Here is a 19,858-nt window from a genome sequence, read left to right on the forward strand (position 1 = left end):
TTGAGCCACAGTTGTCTCCCGGGTGGTCTCGTGAGGTGACTGTCACATGCACCCGGGACCCCTGTTCAGTCTGCATGCTCACTGAGCCACAGCATCCAGCTCACCGGCAGCCTCGGCAGCATGGCCACTGCCTGCTTCACACAGTGATGCAGAGACGAGGGAAGAGGCAGGCGGGAAGCCACAAAGTACCCTTCACACCTGCCTGTGTGGTGAGCACATGGCCGCACAGCTGTGGGAGGTCCCAGCTCTTGGCAGCTGCTTTAGCCCAGACTCCAGGTTCTCCCACAGCTAACCAAGAACAAGCTTTTCTCCAAACCCTTGTTTTGTTACAGACAATTGGTTCATGAACTGACAAACTCCAGCATTGGACATTAATTCAAATTCTGTGGTTTTATTTTTTTCCCAATGCTGGGGATTGAACCCACGTCTTGCTAGACAAACATTCTACCACTGAGTTCTACCCCAGCACCTCGTTTCAATTTTGACCCTGAAAGGGGGTTGCAGTGACAAAAGAAAAACCAGGACAGAGTGCTTCACCAGCCACTTGACACTTTAATTCTTTGGGCACACATCCTATCTGCCCCAGAAGGAGTTAGGACAGCGAGGCTCAGCACTGAGTTGACACATACTATTTGCATCACGTGAGGCTGTGCCCCTGTGTTATCAGGGTCACTTGCTACCTCCCAGGGCTGCCTTGTCTGCTGTCAAGGAAGGAAAGCATCTGGGGCAAAAGTAAGCTTGCAAGTATGTCTAAAAATGAGACTGTGGGAAACCCAGAACTTACTTAACGCTCACAGGGGACTGTTGATCGATAGTTCCATCATTTCTAGAAATTATAAACTTTGGAACCTGAGGTTATGACTCTCAGGATTAAGCAAACCCATATACATCCAGACTGGCCTTGGGAAGAAATGGCAACCACAGATGATGAGTGTCAGTGCTTAAGAACAAAAATGATCAGAGCCACGGATGTGACAGGAGGGGGGTCTATGTGGGGGTGATGTCCTTATTTAAAACTTACAAGCGGGCAGCAAAAGAGCCTAAGAGTGAGGCCTGGGCCCAGGTCACCTCCTCACAGAACCCCTGGACAGTGCAGGATTCAGCTAGTACATGCTTTATTTCCAACATGGTGTGGAAGGTGGAAGTGCTGTTTGGTTCACGCCACTTCATTTAGCCTCTTGAGAGTTCCTAGTGTTGGTAAAATCTCCATCCCAAGGGTTACACTGCTGGCAGAGCACAACAACTTCTTGACCCAGCACATTTTCTTGTCCTTGTCCCTCAAATCTGGTAGTTTCTGCACTGAGGGACACCTGTCCACTGCAATGATGAATGTCGGAAGCCGTTTTCTGTAGGCACCTCCTTCCAAAGTCCAAGAGTGCAGGGGGCCAGGGGAGCTTGGAAGGAAGCTGCCAAAGTCCAGCTGGAGTCATGACTTCGTTAGATGACGACACAGGAAAGTCACCTATGTCCTCCTCAGGTATTTAATGATCAAAGAAGAAACATCCATGGGTTCTAACTGCAGGTATGTTAGATGTAAAATTGATGGAATGCAAGCTGGTCCATAAAGGGCTGCACGAGATAGTCTGTGGCAAAGTAGAAAACCAGCCCAAAGGTGATGGAGATGGGGAGAGCTGGCAGCGCCTTCTTGAAGATGGCGAGTAGTAGTAACGTAAGGCACAGGCCCTGTGGGGACGGAGGGGTGCACACTCAGGACTCTAACATTTCACACAGTTATTCAGTACCACATGAGTGAACACTCTCCTTCAAGTTCAACACTTACAACGAAAGTTTCATGAAGTCTAATCATGAAAGAAAAACATAGTTTCTGGAACTGGACCTGATGGCACATGCCCACTACTCAGCAGGCTGAGGCAGGATTACCTGAGCCCAGAGGCTTGAGACCAGTCTGGGCAACACCATGAAAGCTGGTTCAGAGATGCGAGGGGCTGAGAGGGAAGACACAATCTGTGCATGCGGGTGGCCCCCTATCAGAATGCAGCTGCTGCTTTTTTTGTCCATTTATATACCAGTCCAGACTGGCCTCAAACTGTATCCTCCTGCCTCAGCCTGCTGACTGCCAGGACATACATGTGCACGATGCCTGAATTAAACAGAATCTTTTTTTTTAAGACCATCACATATAACCTAGGCTGGCCTCAAATTCCCCATACAGCTAAGAATAACCTTGAATTTAGGGCCGTTCTCTTTCTATCTCCATAGTGCTGCGCTGGGCCACCATGCCTACTTCATGTGGTCAGGGACTGAATGCAGGGCTTTGTATATGCTAGGCAGGCACTCTAGCAACTGCACCATATACCTCAACTCCAAGCAGCAGGAAATAGTTCACTCATTATTAGTAAGTCAGATTTTTGTTTGTAAGACAAGATCTCACTACGTAGCCTAAAGTTTAACCAGGCAGAGATCCACCTGCCTTTGCCTCCAGAATACCAGGGTTAAAGGTGTACACCAATACACCATCTTTCTAAGTTTTGAAAGCCACAGGCACTGTAAGCAAAATGGGATTACGCAATGGGCTAGCTTCTTTGGCTCCACAACTGCTGTCCCAAAGCAACCCTGTTGCAGACTGAGCATCAATGGCAAAGCACTGAACACTCCCTGACTCAGTGCACGGGTCAGGAGAGTCCTCGCGGCCTGCCATGCTTCTGGGCTCTCCATGTAGTGTCTAAGCAGAAGTGTAATTTCCTGGAGAACTTTGAAGAACTACTCAAAACAATGAGTCATGCTATCTCAGGGTGGGACAAAGATGGGCACAGGACTGATAGGAAGAGAACATAGCAAGAGCATGATACTTCAATTCACCTGACTCAGCAATATACTTCTTTACAGACAAGACATAGCTAGGCTGGAAGCATCAGGTGATTTTAATGTGTGGCCAGAGTGGAGAACTACACAGGTAGGGCCTAATTACCCATTTTAAAAAGCTTCTCAAGGGATTGGAATTCTCAGCCTATCTGGAGTCCAAAGAAAATTGTTAGGGCCAGAAAGGTGGCTCAGCACTTGCCATGAAAGCCTGATCCCTGGACCCATGGAAAAAGCGGGATGCAGGCAGCACTCACTTGTGGTCCCAGCACTCTGTAGAGAGATGGGAAGTGGAGACAGGAGGCTAGCTGAGAGTGCAGAGTTCAGTGCAAAAACAAGAGAGACCCTGCCTCAGGTGGAAGGAAAGACCCAGCTCCCCAAAAGGTGCTCTGTCACACATCTGCCACAGTACATGTTCACAAACACACTTTGCCAGGGTATACTTACAATTAATATGGCTACAAAGCAGGCTATGGTTGTGTTCCAGTCTCCACTGGCGGTTGCTGAAGCTTTACCAACCAGAACACTGTAGAAAATGAAATCTCCCAATCCGAGTTTTACTCCCCCTAAAATAAGAAAGATTAAAGATCTAAGAAAGTTTGTCATTATTTCCTATGTTTTTTTTTTTCCAGACAGGGTGTTGTTATATAGCCTAGAGTGGTCTTGAACTTGTGTACCTCCTGACTCACTACAAGTATGTGCCACCACACCCAACCACTGTGATTTCATAATTCAATTTTATGACCCCAAGCCAGCCATGGTGATATGCACCTGCACTCTGAGCTACTCAGGAGACTGAGTAGGAAAATGGCTTAAGACAAGGAGTGTGAGGCCTGCCTCACACGGTGAGACTTTGTCTCAAAAACCAAAGCCAAATGTATCAAAAATCAGCCCCACACTGAGAAGTCAGTAAATGCTATACACCAGTTTTTCTTTATCTTCTGTTTTTTTTCTACATCAGGAGTTTTAGATTCTATGTGACTGGAGTCCTAAGAGATGCTGCTATTCCATCTCAATATCTACAAAAACTTAGTTAATGATCACACGACTGACTTCTACTTAATACCTAGCGAAACACCCAGAACCTCCACCACTGAATCCTCACAGGGCCTTGTAGGTACCTGACTGAGGTCTAACCTGTGAAACCCTCCTGTAAGGGTGTGACTCAGTGACCGTAAAAGCTCAGAGTGAATGACATCATCACATCCACACCAAACCATGTCCTAAGTCACCATGTCCTAAGTCACCGTGTGCCACTGTCACTGCCCAAACTGGTAGTAACTCAAGCCTTTATTTTATTTTATTTTATTTTATTTTATTTTTTGGGGGGAGAGGGTCCCACTCTGTAGCTCTGGCTGGCCTAGAACTCACAAAGATCCTCCTGCATCCATCTCCTGAGTGCTGGTCATCATCTTTTTGGTTTGGTTTTGTTCCCTCATTTTCTATTTTTATGAAAATAGACGTATTTCCTAGACGTCTCACAAACAGTCATAGAAAAGATGTCTTTAGTGACTAGATTACATATTGACCTTTAAAAAGTTGTTTTGAGCTGAGCAGTGGTGGCACACACTGTTAATCCCAGAAATTGGGAGGCAGACTCTGCAGGAGGATCTCTGTGAGTTTGGGGCTAGCCTGGTCTACAGAGAGAGTTCCAGGACAGCCAGGACTGCACAGAGAAACCTTGTCTTGAAAAACAAACAAACAAAAAAGTTGTTTGGGGGCTGGAGAGATCGCTGGGTGGGTAACCTGCTTGCAATGCAAGCATGAGGACCTGGGTTTGGAGCCCGAGCACCCATGCCCCTGCAGGCTGGATATGGCGCCTATCTATGCCCTGGCGCTGGGGGAATGGAAGGGGGTAAGACACAGAGACAGATGGAACCAGCCAGCTTAGCCAGCATAGCCAGCCAGCCCCTGATTTCTGTGAGTGACTTTGTCTCAAAAAAATAAAAGCTGTAGATAGTAAGAAACCAACAGAGACAGCCATCTCAATAAAACGTGATCAGAGATGCAGTGAGACAAAGAGAAAAGATGCCAAAAGAGAAAGACACCTAACACTGACCTCCAGCTTTTATCTTCACTCACATGGGCGAGCACACCTGCACACACATACATGCATACCTCCCATACAAACACATAGGAAAAGCTTTGGAAGAAAAAAAAGTTTTAGAATCAAAACTCTAGAGTAACCAGACTTTTGTAAGAAACTATGTCTGCTTTAACATGCAATCACAAGCAGATATGGATTAAGAATGTCTGGGTGCTTGGCTGTTCAAGAATGTGCAATTAGCTGCCATAAAGAGGGGTCAAGGAAGAACTAAAAACCCATGAAATGGGGCTGGAGAGATGGTTCAACAGTTAAGAGCACTGGCTGCTCTTCTAGAGGACCCAGGTTCAATTCCCAGCACCCACATGGCAGGCAGCTCACAACTGTCTATAACTCTAATATCTGACCACCTAACACAAACATATATGCAGGCAAAACACCAATGCACACAAATTAAAAATAAATAAAAACAAAAGATAGAAAGCCCATGAAGGCAAATCTCTGAGTTCCAGGCCAAACAAAAGTAAGAGAGAGAGAGAGAGAGAGAGAGAGAGAGAGAGAGAGAGAGAGTGTGTGTGTGTGTGTGTGTGTGTGTGTGTGTGTATGTATGTATGTATGTATGTATGTATGTATGTACCCCCAAACCCTTGCAAAAACAAACAAAACAACAACAAAAAACCCACAGAAAAAGTCATGAAGGCCAGAACTTGACAATTAACGAACCTAGCAATTTAGCTCTAAAAATTCTCTGGCTGTTAATGGCACCTCCCGCTAAGTGAGTGCTACAGCATGGCTCAGCTTATGCTCTCACTTCTCTCTCCTGTGTGTATGTATTAAAAGAGGGGATCTGGGGTGTGTGCAGAGATGAGTAATAGAGTCACTTAAAGAAACCACGACTTCAGAGATGACATACGTACTTTCCTCCGGGTCTTCATTGGTTAGGATACTGCTGGAAAGTTCCTGGACAGCAGCTCTTGACTCAGGAGTGGAGCGATGAGGCCCCAGGTGACTGTCCCTCTGGGCTTCCCACTCCTCACTGAAGCCACCATCATCGTTCCCAGTACTAGAGTCCTGTCTCTCCCTCTCTGCTCCTTTAAAAGAGAAGGCAGCAATTAGAGCTCTAACACTTAGAGCCATTTCCTCCATAGTCTGGAGGGCAGATTCTTGGTTAAGGCAAGCAGAGCAATTTTTCCATTCTTTTTTCTCAATTAAAGCTCTACAGCTGAGGGACTGTGGCTTGGTGCTGTCTGTGAGTGTTGACATTCTCCCCTTTCTTTCCTCTTTTTAAGGAAGGAAGGGATGGATGGCCTCCATCTTCCTGCATGCAGTCTGGATATAATGCCCAGTTCTGCAACTGTCATGATCACAAGGAGATGAGGGCTGAGGACAGCCAGCATGTCAAAGGTGGCAGAGAACACCAGCAGGGAATGTCTTCTTCAGTTCACTGTCCCCAGAGACAGGGTCAGCGCAGCATACACCTAGTAACCAGTCAGAAGTTTTGAAAGAATAAAATCTTAACACACCAAACACACACCCATGTTCATATAACACAGAGTGTGTTGGATGGTTTTGTGTCAACTTCACTCAAGCTAGAGTCATCAGAGAGGAGGGAGCCTTAATTGAGAAAACACCTCCATAAGATCAGGCTGTACACAAGCCTGGAGAGAACATTCTTAGTGATCAATGGGAGAGAGCCCAGCCCATTATGGGTGGTGTCATCCCTGGGCTGGTCGTCCTGGGTTCTCTAAGAAAGCAGGCTGAGCAAACCACGAGGAACAAGCCATTTAAGTTCCACAGCCTCTGCATCAGCTCCTGCCTGTTTGAGTTTCTGTCCTCACCTCCTTCAATGATGAACAGTGATGTGGAGTATAAGCTGGATAAACCTTTTCTTCCCCAAGTTTCTTTGGTCCTGGTGTTTCTTCACAGCAGTAGAAACCCCGACTAAGACATACAGTCACAACTTTTTTCTTTAGCTCAATATGATACCCAAACTTGGGGCTGGAGAGATGCTCTTCCAAAGGACTTGGGTTTGGCTCCCAGCACTCACATGGTAGTTCACAACTATCCGTAAGTCCAGGGGATCTGATGCCCTCTGCTGACCTCCATAGGTACCAACCATGTATGTGCACACACATGCAGGCAAAACACTCAAACACAAAAATTAAATATATTTACATATATTATATATATTTTAAAATTAGGCTCTTAGCAACCATTTCCAATACTTCCTCTCTTGTCTTCGATCTGTTATTGGTCAAATGCCACGTTGTTCTGCTGCCTCACTCTACAGAAATGAGCTCTGACAGCTTTTGAGCCTCAGACCTGAGTTTCCAGTTATCCAGGACACTCTTACAGCCACCCACGCAGATACAGTTTTTTCTCTGTCATCTAAATAGCAGTGCAACCAAGGCCCGCTGTTCTTCTCTTAACTGTCATTTCTTCTCTTGTTCAACTTCCTAAGGTTAATCCTGTTTGTCTTTTTAAGAAATTTCCTTTCTGCTTTACTTTTACACCACACTATTCTTCAATTCATTTTTAAAATTTTATGTATTTGCACTGGAGTTTTGCCTGCATGTATGTCTGTGTGAAGGTGTCAGATTTTGGAGTTATAGACAGTTGTTAGCTGTCAGGTGGAGACTGAGAATTGAACCTGAGTCCTCTGGAAGAGCAGTCAGTGGTCTTAACTGCTAAGGCATCTCTCCAGCCCCCATATTTCAATTCTTTCTGTCACAGCATCTAATTGATTTTCCTTCCTGTCTTCTGTAGTGTCCATGTCCTTGGACATCACCACTATCCAGTCCACTGAGGTACCTGACCTTCTTAGTGTGAACATTACCATACTTCTCATCAGATATTTTTAGTTACCCTGGACATGCTGGACAAGAGTCCCAAGCATGCTTGTCCCTTTTGGTGACAGGATCTCCTTACACAGTCAAGGCTGGCCTTGAACTCACAATCTTGTCTCTACCTCCAGACTGAGATCACAGACATTCTGATTACACCTGGTTAAGGTTCTCATTTTTATCTATTTGGAGAGTGGGGGAGAGGGAGAGAGCTTTGTTCTTTTAGAAAGCATACCTTTTTAAAAAATTATACATTAATTATACATCTTAGCCCAGTGTGGACTGGTAGTTTGTCAAGTATTTCAGCTCCTTAAACAGTTCTATGTGCATTTACTGGGGATGGCCAGTTTTTCTAGGAGACTCTGTGACATCTTTCACAATCACATGTCCCCCCACATGCAGGGCTTCTCAAATGGCAGGCAAGTGCTCCGGCCCTGACCTCCAGCAAGATCAAAGAGAAGGTTGAAATTACTGCTTCATAACTTCAACTACTTATCTACAAATGACAATGAGCCTGCAAAAACTAGGACATTTACAAATGAGTGTCACCTACTTTGTGCATTGTACTTGGGGTTTTTGGGTACCCTTCTTTGGGCTTCTGGGTCTCCTTCAGCCATATTCACCAACCATACCATTGTTGCTGTTGAGAAAGACAAAAATGCAGGTGAGTTCTCAAAGCCTAGGACACTGTGCTAGCAAGCAAAAGGCCAGTATTTATCTATGGTTTGAAACCTCTGGTCTTTGTGATGCCACCTCAAATGTTAAGCAATCAGAAGTAAATGAGGATTAGGAAACAAGAAAAGACTACAGGTTAAGAAACAAATATAAAACTGAATGCACTGGGGCTGGAGAGATAGCTCAGTGATTAAGAGCCATGGCTGCACTGGATGCTCTCACAGAGGACCTGGGTTGGATTCCCAGTGCCCACATGGTGGCTCAGAACCACCCATAATCCAGTCCCAGGAGATCCAATGCTCTCTTCTGACTTCTAAGAGCACCTTAAAGCCGAAGGCACTAATATTGCATTGCTCCAGCATACTTACAGGAATAGATCAGAGCTGGAAAGAGAGTTTCGTTTCTTTCTTGAGCTGTTTCAACCAGCATACGAAGTGGACCTTTGGGGCACAAAACAGCCACCAAATCTAAAAAGAGAAAAATAAAGACACCCAATAAAATATATTGCCTGAAATGAGTACATGCTGGGGAGGACTTAACTGAGGGACAAACTTAATTAATTTTTACAAAGGGTGCTGGGAAAATATGGAAATACTTGCAGTTAAGCAAGTAAGAAAAAGAGCAACCTAAACAAAATAAAACAGAACCCACAGAAGACCTGTGCAAATTACACTTTGGCCTTCCTGCTGTGTGCTCAGTCTACAGTCTATGATTACTAGGGTCTAGACACGACTCTTCTTAGGTGGATGGAGAGAGGCAGGAACAGCAAGACAGAACTATTCTAGAGTAGTTCTCAATCTGTGACAAGCAGAATGGGGGCGGGGGGGGGGTGGAGATTGCACGTGCACAGCTTTCGAAGGCTGCACTCCGTCCGTCCCCAGCACCTTAAACAAGTACACTTCATTAAGGTACTTGCAATAAGAGGGCAACAAATTTAAATAAAATGATAGCTCCTGTGCATGACAAAGTTTAGTATTTTTTCAGTTTCCAGTCAAATAAAGTACTTCACAAATATTTAGGTCTCAAAACGTAAGAGATGCTAAAAATTGACCTATTTCATAAAATAGCAGCTCAGAGAGAAAGCAATATGCCTAAGTTATATCTGATTCTGACACCATTTTCTTCTATGAACTGCAGTTTCTCTTACATTTTCTGTGTTACAGAAATCCTGAAAATAATCTCAAACATTTAAAAATATCAAATGGGTATAGCTAAAATTGTAAAGGAAGACTTGACAGCTGACATCACCGTCATTCAGATGGTTTCAATGGTCACATCCCTGTACAACAGCAAGAGCAATACACCAGTAACTCTCCTCTCACCACTTCCATTTATAATTGTTCAAGTGAGAAAAGGGAGATTTCCTGTATTTGCAACTACTGAGATCTTCAGCTGGTTTAAAGCTGCCACATCCTGTAACTACTTTGGTTTTATGACATCTTTCCCCTTATAGAATTTTGAAATGAATAGATTCAGTTATTTTTAGGGAAACTGAAATAAAGAAAATTAATTCACTTAAACATTTTTAGAACACTTCTGACAAAACATCTTGATACTCTGTAAGAAACAGTTGAGAGTCACCATCTAAACACTGGCTACACAGCTCTTCCACACTCAGAAGACCCAAAGCTCAGAGGAGGCTTCACCTGTGCTAGGAGCAGAGGGTTGATGGTCATGGAGAGAATAACACAAGCTTAGAATTCAGATTCTAGGCCAAGCCACATGAGATGAGGCAAATATTTTACCTCTGTAACCTTCAAGCTTAACAACAAAATATCTGTGATAACTACACTGCTGTGTATGCATTCATTGAACTTGCAGGAATTGGTTCTCCCACTCAGGTTGTCAGCCTTGGTGGTAAGGGCTGTTACAGGCTGAGCCACCTCACCTCAGGTAGCCCAAACTGGCCTTCCTTCCCTTTCTCAGCTATGCAGGGACAGATAGGAGATTTACAAAACCTCAGTAAGATTAGGCCACCCTAAGAGTGTGGCATAGAGCATATGACTTTTCTAGCCCTGACTAGTTGCTCACAGAACAGCTGAGTTCTATTCCCACAGGCTTTCCTCCATCCATTACAGGGGTGACAGTTTCCAGCTACAGGTCACCACATATTTTCATGCTCTTTAGAATGACAACCACCTAGTAGTCTCTGAGAAGGACCTCTGTCTGGCTTTCAATGTAGACAAGAACTGGAGGATAAAGCTAGTCCCCTTGTTACTAATGACTAGAGTATTACTCTGACTTTTTCAGGACCCATGTCACAGCAGTTGTTAAAGAACTGGAATCTTGCCAGGCGGTGGTGGCGCACGCCTTTAATCCCAGCACTCGGGAGGCAGAGGCAGGCAGATCTCTGCAAGTTTGAGGCCAGCCTGGTATCTACAAGGGCTAGTTCCAGGACAGCCTCCAAAGCCACAGGTTTGAGAGAAACCCTGCCTCAAAAAACAAACAAAAAAGAACTGTAATCTATAATTGTCCAAAAGCATGTTCACAATTTTTAAAATTTTAATTATGTGTATGCACGTGTATCTCTATGGTTGTGTACACGGGTGCTGTGAACCGAGCTCTGCAGGAGTTAGGATGCAACCTTAACTACTGAGCCATCTCTCCAGTCCTAAAGGTATTGATGATGGGAGTTTTTGTTTGTTTTGTCTTGTTTTTCAAGACAGCGTTCTCTGTGTAGCCCTGGCTGTCCTGGAACTCACTCTGTAGACCAGGCTGGTGATTTGCCTGCCTAGCATTAGACTCCCTGAAATCTGATCCAGGTTGGTAAAGTCAGTCTAAACCACTTCCATTCTTATCTCTTTGTGGTTCTATTCCCTGAATGACACCTGAAGGGACCAATCAAGTTATGGGTTCTAACTAGAGGTCTTTCTGTAAAAACAGGTACTGGGCTTATTTTACATATGTAAACCTCATTCTCGGATTTTGTTTATTTTTGTTTTTGAAAAAGGGCTTAAAGTGGTCCAAGTGGGTTTCGAACTTACTATATTAGCTATGGATAACCTTGAAACTGCTGGTCCTCCTACCTCTACCTGCCTAGTGCTGAGATCATAGGCACGTACACCAACCACATCAGGAAAAATCTAGTCTTTAAAGGGGTGATTCCACTGACTTTGCTTTATGGTTTTGACCTTAGGAATGACATGAGGAAGGGCTGACTGGTGGCTCAGAGTGTGAGAGCACTGGCTGCTCCTCTAGAGGACCTGGGTGCAATTCAAAGGACCCACATGGAGCTCACAACTGGTTGGAAATGCAGTCCCAGAGAATATGACATCCTCTTCTAGCCTCTGCAGGCACAAGGCATACATGTAGTCCACAGACATATTTATAGGCAAAACACTCACACACATAAAACAAAAACTTCAAAGAAAAAAACTGAATTGAGGCCAGTAAGATGGCTCAGTTGAGGTACCTGCCACCAAGCCTGATAACTTGAGTTCATCCAATCCCCAGGATCCTCATGCAGGAAGGAGAGCACTGACCCCTGAAGTAGTTCTCTGACTTCTACACTCATGCCAGGACACACATACTTCCCAAACTATAGTAAAATTTTTAAATAAACTTAACACTGTACATGTGTCAGGCACTCTGCTAGTTTCTCAGTATATATTCAAATCACTGAACTCTTAAGGCCCTGGAAACTTGTTCCCATCTTCCAAGGAAATCAAAGCTCAATAACACTATTGATGATGGATGCTATTTTGCTGTTTTGTTTCCTGTGGTTTAGGGACTAAAGCCAGGGCTTCACATATGCTAAGAGAAAGAGTTCTGAATCTTAAGTATTCTGACCAGCAAACTATGGCTCCCTCCCATGAATCCAGCATACACAGAATTAAAACTGGAAGTTGTAGTAGACATTTTACAAGTCCTCACTCTCAGGGCTAGAGATGGGGCTCATGGCATAGCACTTGCCTAGCACCAACTAGTTCCACATACAATCCTCAGCACTGGAAAACTGCTATGGGACAGAACTGCTAAGATTTTCCTTAAATCAAGAGAACTAGAAGAGGAAGGAAAACACACCAGTGAGTATTTCTGTGATGAACAAAGTGTCAGTCTTGAGTTTTACCATATACTGAAATTACAGCCAAGATGAGCCATGCGGTCCATTCAGGGAGGTACTTGATAAAGACCAGGGCCATCAGGGCACTGATCATAATGAGATACGCCTGCTGCAGTCGAAGTGGGCCTTTCCAGTGAATGGCAATCATCCCCACCACACCAAAGTTCCAGATCAGGAGTGCAACTGTAATGTAGTCCACAGCAACATTGTAGGTCTTAAACACTTCCCTGAAAAGTTAAACAAGGATCTGAAGCGACTTGTGTGCAATGATTCTCATGTACACACTGAATGCTGAAACACTAACTATTCAAATCCATGTTTATGTTTTACTATGGCCTATGCTGTAATGTTATTTATTTAACATTTTTTTAATCACATTTTCTTCAAGCAGAACTTATTTTAACGAGTACTACATTATTCATATTAATGAATGAATTTTTATAGGCCATACATATAAAAATAAGAACAAAAACTAAAAAAAAGAAGTGATATCACCTAAAATACCATATACTATACCATATACATATACTGTGCCGATACTCTACTAAGAGTATCTGAAACTAGAAAAAATAAATGGATCAATAAGCTTTAAAGCAGAAACATAAATATTTTCATACTGAGAATTGAGGAACCTATTGCAAAACATAATTTTTATACATACACATGCAAAGAATATAGTCTGATACATTGTATCCTACTGGTAAGAATAATGTCTTCTTAGAATACAACTGGAGCTGGGCAGTGGTGGCGGTCTCTGTGAGTGCGGGGATTAAAGGTGTGTCACCACAACCGGTTTACCTTTATTCTTAAAAGATGCCTTTTATTTAGAGTGCCTGTGTGGTACTGGGATGAAATGCAAAGCCTCATGTATACTAAGCATGTGTTCCACCAACTGATTTATAGTCCTAGTCCACTTAAAAAAAAAAAAAATGCTTAACACTCTGTGTGGTGGTAAGCTTGCCAATAAGGGCATACGAAGAGGCCAGAACTTAATTTTTGAGACAACATCTCTCATGGAACTTGGTGCTTGCTGTTTTAACTAGCTTGGCTGGCTAGCAAATTCTGGGATCTGTCTGTTTCTGTCTCCCAGTGTTGGGTTTACAAGAGCTTGCCACTGTCCCTGGCTTCTGTGTGGATTCTGGGTATCCAAACCCAGGCCCTCAGGCTTGACCAGCACACACGGCCACCTGAGCCAGCTCCCCAGACCCTGCTTAACTTTTTTAGGCAAAGAAAACTACCATTTTAACTTCTGGAGAACAAAACCTATCATCTAAAGAGATTGTAACTACAGTAGCCATCCTAAGCAGCTACAGAGGAAGAATAAATTTAAGCACAAACTGTGGGCCAAGGAGACTGTCCAGGAAGATGATTTCTCTCTCATTCTGAAATCCTAATATAAAGTAAAATGTTGCAATTTCTGAATGAGGTTACAATGTATATTACACTAAATATTTCAAGTATACTAAAATCAAACTAATTTCAACTCTTAGGTAGGTATGCATAAATTAATATAAAGATGTACAACACATCTCCCTCCCCTCCATCCCACAGTTCTGCTCTTCAGGGAAAACACTGCTGTATTAATCCAGAGCCTATCTAATGTATACCTTTAAAAAAATTTTTCACACAGGATTGAAGATGGGCTTGCCCTCAATCAGTAACAGAGGATGATCTAGAACTTCTGATCCTCCTGCCTGTACACATGGTTTATGTGGTGGTGGGGATCGAACCCATGGCTTTATGCATACTAAGCAAGCATTCTACTAACTAAGCTACTTCCCTAGCCCTACAAATACACACATTACTATTAGATACAAATGACAGTCTATTACACACAGTTCTATGACAGGCTTTTTCTTTAAAAAAATATTTAAAATTTATTTTATGGGTATGTATGTGTACTAGTATGTGGACCTTAGTTTATGTGCATGAGTGTGTTGTCTGCATATATGTATATATGCTGGTATGTGGACCCGGTGCCTGAATAAGTTGGAAAAGAATGGTGGATCCCCAGCAAGTGTGTTATAGTTGGCTGTGAGCCACCATGTGGATGCTGGGAACCAAACCTGGGTCCTTTGTAGAATAGCCAGTGCTGTGAATCCTTATGAGTCTACTTATTGCAAACAAAGGACAAGGAAATCCCTATTGAGTGGGTATGGACGTTTGTGAAGTCTGAAGATGGGAGTCCTGTCCCCAGTACCTAGTAGGTGGAAGGAGAGAACTGACACCCCAAGTCGTCCTCTGACTACCACATGTCTACTGTGACGTGAGGCCCCCACCTCTCTACTTGGCCAGCAAGAAGGCTCAGTGGGTAAATGCCTGGCAAGCCTGACTACCTGAGTTTGATCCACAGAACCCAGGGTGGAAGGAGAAAATGGACTCCTAAAGTTGCCCTCGGGCCTTCATATGGGTCTTGCACTCATGAACATACAAATAACAACAACTTTAAAAAAAAAGACAATGTCCCTGTCAATACCAACTCATCTTCTAAATACCAGTTAATACATAGTATGTGGAAAAAATGATTACTTAAAGAATAATTTATCAGCCGGGCATTGGTGGCTCACGCCTTTAATCCCAGCACTTGGGAGGCAGAGGCAGGTGGATCTCTGTGAGTTCGAAGCCAGCCTGGTCTACAAGAGCTAGTTCCAGGACAGCCTCTAAAGCCACAGAGAAACCCTGTCTCGAAAAACCAAAAAAAAAAAAAAAAAAAAAAAATGGCTCTAAGGGTAGTGATGGATGCCAGAGTGAATTAAAGAGAGACCAAAAATGTATTACTTACCCCAAGTAAATGAATGAAAAAAAGAACAGCAACAACAGAGATGAAACAATAAGCCAGGCATGGATGACCTAGAAAAAGAGACAATGCAAATACAATCAACAGATTCCATAGCCCTTAAACAAGGAGGCTCTTAACCAGAAACAGGGTGTGTGCTAATACGGTTTTATTTTTTCCTTTGTACTGCCTGAGATGAAACCTGTGGCCTGGCACATGCTGGCAACTGTTAACTGTGTTCTAACCCATGCCCATGTTAGTTTTTTAAAAATATTTTGTAAAGTTTTATTTATTTTATGTATATGATACTTTATCTGTATGTACATTGCATGTCAGAAGAGGACATGAGATCCCATTCCAGATGGTTGTGAGCCACCATGTGGTTGCAGGGAATTGAACTCAGGACCTGTGAAAGAGCAGCAAGTGTCCCTAACCTCTGAGCCATCTCTCTAGCCCAGTCATGTTTACTTTTAAGGGGGGGGGAAGACAGATGGAGGGAGGGAGGGAACGAGGGAGGGAGGAAGGGAGGAAAACAAAACCAAAAAAGGCTGGGCAGTAGTAGCACACACCTTTAGTCCCAGTGTTTCTGAAGGCAGAGGATCTCTGTGAGTTTGAAGTCAGCCTGCCTAGTCTACATAGTGAGTTTCCAGGACAGGCTCCAAAGCTACAGAGAAACCCTGTCTCAAAAAACACAACAAAACAAAATAAAAAGAACAAGAAAGGGGCTGGAGAGATGTCTCAGTGGTGAAGAGCATATGTTACTCTTCCTGAGAACCCAAGCTAGGTTTGCAGTGCCCACACTGAACAGTCTCTTAGGAAGATCTGAACCTCTGGCCTCTATGGGCACCTGCACTCATGTGCAGATTCCTACGCAGACGTCCAAACACATGCATAATTTAATAAAACATTAATAGAGCAATTTAAAAATTCCTGTTTATATGCAGTATTGAAATCCTTTAAAATTTTTTGACATAAAGTAGCAAATTATGCTGGGTTACAACTCAGTACTTCCTAGCATGTAGAAGAGTCCTGGGCTCAATTTCCAGTATTGCAGGAATTAAATCAACAATACCTATAGAACTTGGAAAACAAAAAAATACTGGAAAGAAAGCTAACATTTTCTTTTTACACAATTTTTACCTGCAATTGTCAGCATGTATAAAAGCCTTTTTAACAAAATTCAAGCAGTATACAGCTTTGTATTTATGCTTTTTATGTTTTTAAAAACAATCTGGCCAGGCGTTGGTGGCACACGCCTTTAATCTTAGCACTCGGAAGGCAGAGACAGGCAGATCTCTGTGAGTTGGAGGCCAGCCTGGTCTACAGAAGGAGTTCCAGGATAGGCTCCAAAGGTACACAGAGAAACCCTGTCTCAAAAAACCAAAATCAAAACAAAACAAAATCAAAAATAAACAAAGCATTTATTATTTCTATTATTTGAGAATGATCTTAAGGGCCCACATTTGTAATGATTTGTTGTTTTTCTGGGGTTTGAGACTGAAATATGTGCTAGGTGGCTAAAACTCAGGAGGCAGTCACTTAGTGATAGAGAACAAGAAGACGGGAGGAGAGGCTGGAGGTTGGCTTGCATCATTGCTATACTTTCTCTCTGTGCCCAGTGGCCATGGCAAGAGATCACACAAACGATGCTGACAGCTCTCAAGGGAGCTGGCCAGTCACTGCTGAGTTTAGCAACAGCATTGGAAAGTGGCTTTATGGGACACTTAAATCCTATAGTGCTATTTGTCAATAAGGATACACACAAAAGTCTTAGGGCACATCCCTTTCCAATGCCACAGGCACGATATAAATCACAGTACTGAAACCACATGAGCTTCCATTTTATTTTATTTTTTGAGACAGGGTTTCTCTGTGTACTCCTGGCTGTCCTGGATCTCACTCTGTAAACCAGGCTGGCCTCAAACTCACAGAGATCCACCAGCTTCTGCCTCCCAAGTGTTTGGATTAAAGGTGTGTGCTACCACTGCCAGGCTATATGATGTTACATGAAAACATTTATTTCCCAGTTATGTCTTTTAGCACTTTAGACATGCTCCAAAATGAAAGGAAAAATATCTAAAACTAGATCCAAATATAAGGCACTTTTTCTTTACTAGACCAAACTAGTTGTAGTTTTATTTAGAGTGCCTGTGTGGTACTGGGATGAAATGCAAGGCTCATGTATACTAAGCCTCTCAAGTGTACATGTACTCTTTGGCAAGAACAGGCCTGCACACTTTCTCTGTCTGTCTCTCTCCGACACACACATGCATGCACAACTTCTCTGTCTCTGTCTCTCTCTGACACACATATGCATGCACACCTACTCCCACTCTCTTCTTCTCACATACATAACAACAACAAAGTGTACAACAATAAAAAAGAAAAAACAGTTGATACTCGGGTCAAGGCAGACAGCAAAGCTGCAGCTCATGCTCACCTTGTAGCACCTGTATTTATAAAGAACCACCAGGAGGATGGTCATGACAACAATGACACTGATCATGATGGCCGCATTCAGAATCGAGTGCAGGGCTCTTTGGCCTACAGTTTCAGTGTCTTCTGTAAATGGGGTATAGATTCTAGCGAGGAGAAAAGAAACAAAATACAAAAGTGTTAATGGATATCTCAAGACACACACTCCCTTTAAAACTGTAATTAATTATGAGGTCTTTGATTTACTAAGTGCCTTAGAATGTACCTTTCCAAGTTTTTTGGTTTGGTTGGTTTTTTGAGACAAGCTAGCCTGGACCTCAACATGTAGCCCAGACTGTACTTAAACATGTGATCTTCCTGCCTCTGCCTTTCAAGTGTGGGGATTACTGGTCTGTACCACCCTGGCTATAACTAATAATTTTTAAACACACACACATATACTGTTATTTTAAATTGTGTGCATCTGTGTATGTGTGTGTGTGTGCGCGCACGAGTGTGCCCATAGATGTCCATGAAGAGCAGAGGCATCCAATCCCTGGGAGCTGGAATTAAAGGCAGTAATGTCAATTAAAGGCCTGATGTGGGTGTTATGAATCAAACTCAGGGCATCCACAAGAGTAGTACACCTTCTTAACTGCCAAGCCATCTCTCCAAACCTCTAGATAAGAATCTTCAATCTAAGAAAAATAGCTATCCTCTAAAATAACTGCTTCAAAGTAAAAGGAAATAGCCAGACTCTGGAGAGATGAACCCACATAAGCCAGGCACTGGCTCCATCTAGTGGACGGTTTGTACTGAACTAATAATCTCACCCAATGTTTTCTCCATAACTCATTAGAATCTGTTAAATGACCAGGATATGCCACATAAACTACCCAGGCTGCACAACAATTATTAGAGAGAGGTGACAGGGTTTGAACTACTGTCTTTCATCTGTAGGGTGATTACAATTGGAGTTGTCTTCTCCTTGATTTTCATTTACATAAAAATACCTTTATTCCTGGTGCCAAGACCTTTCCTTCTGCCTCTTATAGCAGGTGAGGTTATGAGACTAAGTAATGGCCAACGAGCTTTGAATACAAGTTATAAGGAAGTTCTTAGAGGAGTGCCCTTGCTAAGCGATGACTATGTTTCCTTCTCAACTCCCTTCTGTTGTCTGATCCCCATCATTCAGGGTCCCTAAACCTCTAATCTCCCATGAACTAGGATTGCAAGACCAGTAAGAATTCAATTCAAAATAGAACAACAAAAAAGCTCCAGTACTCCAGGAGGAAGATGGCCCCACTGGTCCCACTGGTCCCACTGGTCCCACTGGTCCCGAGGCAGGAAAGACTACTGCCAATCCTACTCAACGACTGCATCCTGGGAATAATTCTACATCATTCTTTTTGTCATTGAAAACATCAAGTAACAAGTCACCATCATCCCCACTGGCTCTGGCCAACAGAAAAGAGGGATTTTATCGTGCTCTATGAGCACAGAGGTCTTCATGGAAAGGCCGCACTGGTCTTGAGAATGAAACACTTATACATACAGCTGTCCATCTTTCCGGGTATAAAAGCTGACTGATTTGATGGTAGCCACAACTACCACCATGCAGAGGGTCACGGGAACAAAGAGCATGATGACATGCTTGGCTCCATATTTCAATGTCAGCTCTTCATCTTCTTCCTCATCTTGTTCCACCACCTGCCGTGAGTGACTCTGGGGTCGACCATTAGATACTGGCTCAGGGTTGTCAAGTCTCCGCCTGTCATGGTGCTGCTGCCGGTCCTGACTGTCGCTCTACAAGCACAAGAAAACCATTCAGTAAATTAGACGCAGCACAACCAAGGCATTCTGGAAGAATTACACCTGGGATTAATGGTAATGGGCCATCAATACTTAATTCTGAGAAATATGAAGAAAAAAAAGTCAACTTAGTGCTTGCTTCAGCAGCACATATACTAAAAAAAGCCAACTTATACAGTGTACTGCTCTTTTTAGGTTTTCCCTGTATAGTCTTGGATGTTCTGGAACTCCCTCTATAGACTAGGGTGGCCTTGAACTCACAGAGATCCACCTGCCTCTGCCTGTTGAGCACTGGGATTCATTATTAATAAGACCTTAAAATATACATAGTGATGTTCAAGATATCTCTCTGTATCCGTTCTCATAATGCCATGTAAGACTACAATTGTTTTAAAATATTTAGTTGAAGC

General features: G+C 43.2%; 1 protein-coding gene across 2 annotated transcripts in view; it reads right to left on the reverse strand.

Annotated features, from left to right (window-relative positions):
- Positions 1–364: 364 nt before the first annotated feature.
- Positions 365–19,858, reverse strand: part of Psen1 (presenilin 1) — a 46,149-nt gene continuing 26,655 nt past the window's right edge. For both annotated transcript variants that reach the window (XM_027418452.2, XM_027418453.2), the window contains 9 exons: positions 19,192–19,442; positions 17,662–17,803; positions 15,228–15,295; positions 12,452–12,672; positions 8,751–8,849; positions 8,261–8,347; positions 5,782–5,955; positions 3,268–3,386; positions 365–1,683 (listed from right to left, as the gene is read on the reverse strand). In XM_027418452.2, the coding sequence (XP_027274253.1) occupies positions 1,528–1,683; positions 3,268–3,386; positions 5,782–5,955; positions 8,261–8,347; positions 8,751–8,849; positions 12,452–12,672; positions 15,228–15,295; positions 17,662–17,803; positions 19,192–19,442 (1,317 nt within the window). In that variant the 3' untranslated portion in view covers positions 365–1,527. The remainder of the gene's footprint in view (positions 1,684–3,267; positions 3,387–5,781; positions 5,956–8,260; positions 8,348–8,750; positions 8,850–12,451; positions 12,673–15,227; positions 15,296–17,661; positions 17,804–19,191; positions 19,443–19,858) is intronic.

The sequence above is a fragment of the Cricetulus griseus genome, chromosome 5 (assembly GCF_003668045.3).
Source record: "Cricetulus griseus strain 17A/GY chromosome 5, alternate assembly CriGri-PICRH-1.0, whole genome shotgun sequence".
In the NCBI taxonomy this organism is placed as follows: domain Eukaryota; kingdom Metazoa; phylum Chordata; class Mammalia; order Rodentia; family Cricetidae; genus Cricetulus; species Cricetulus griseus.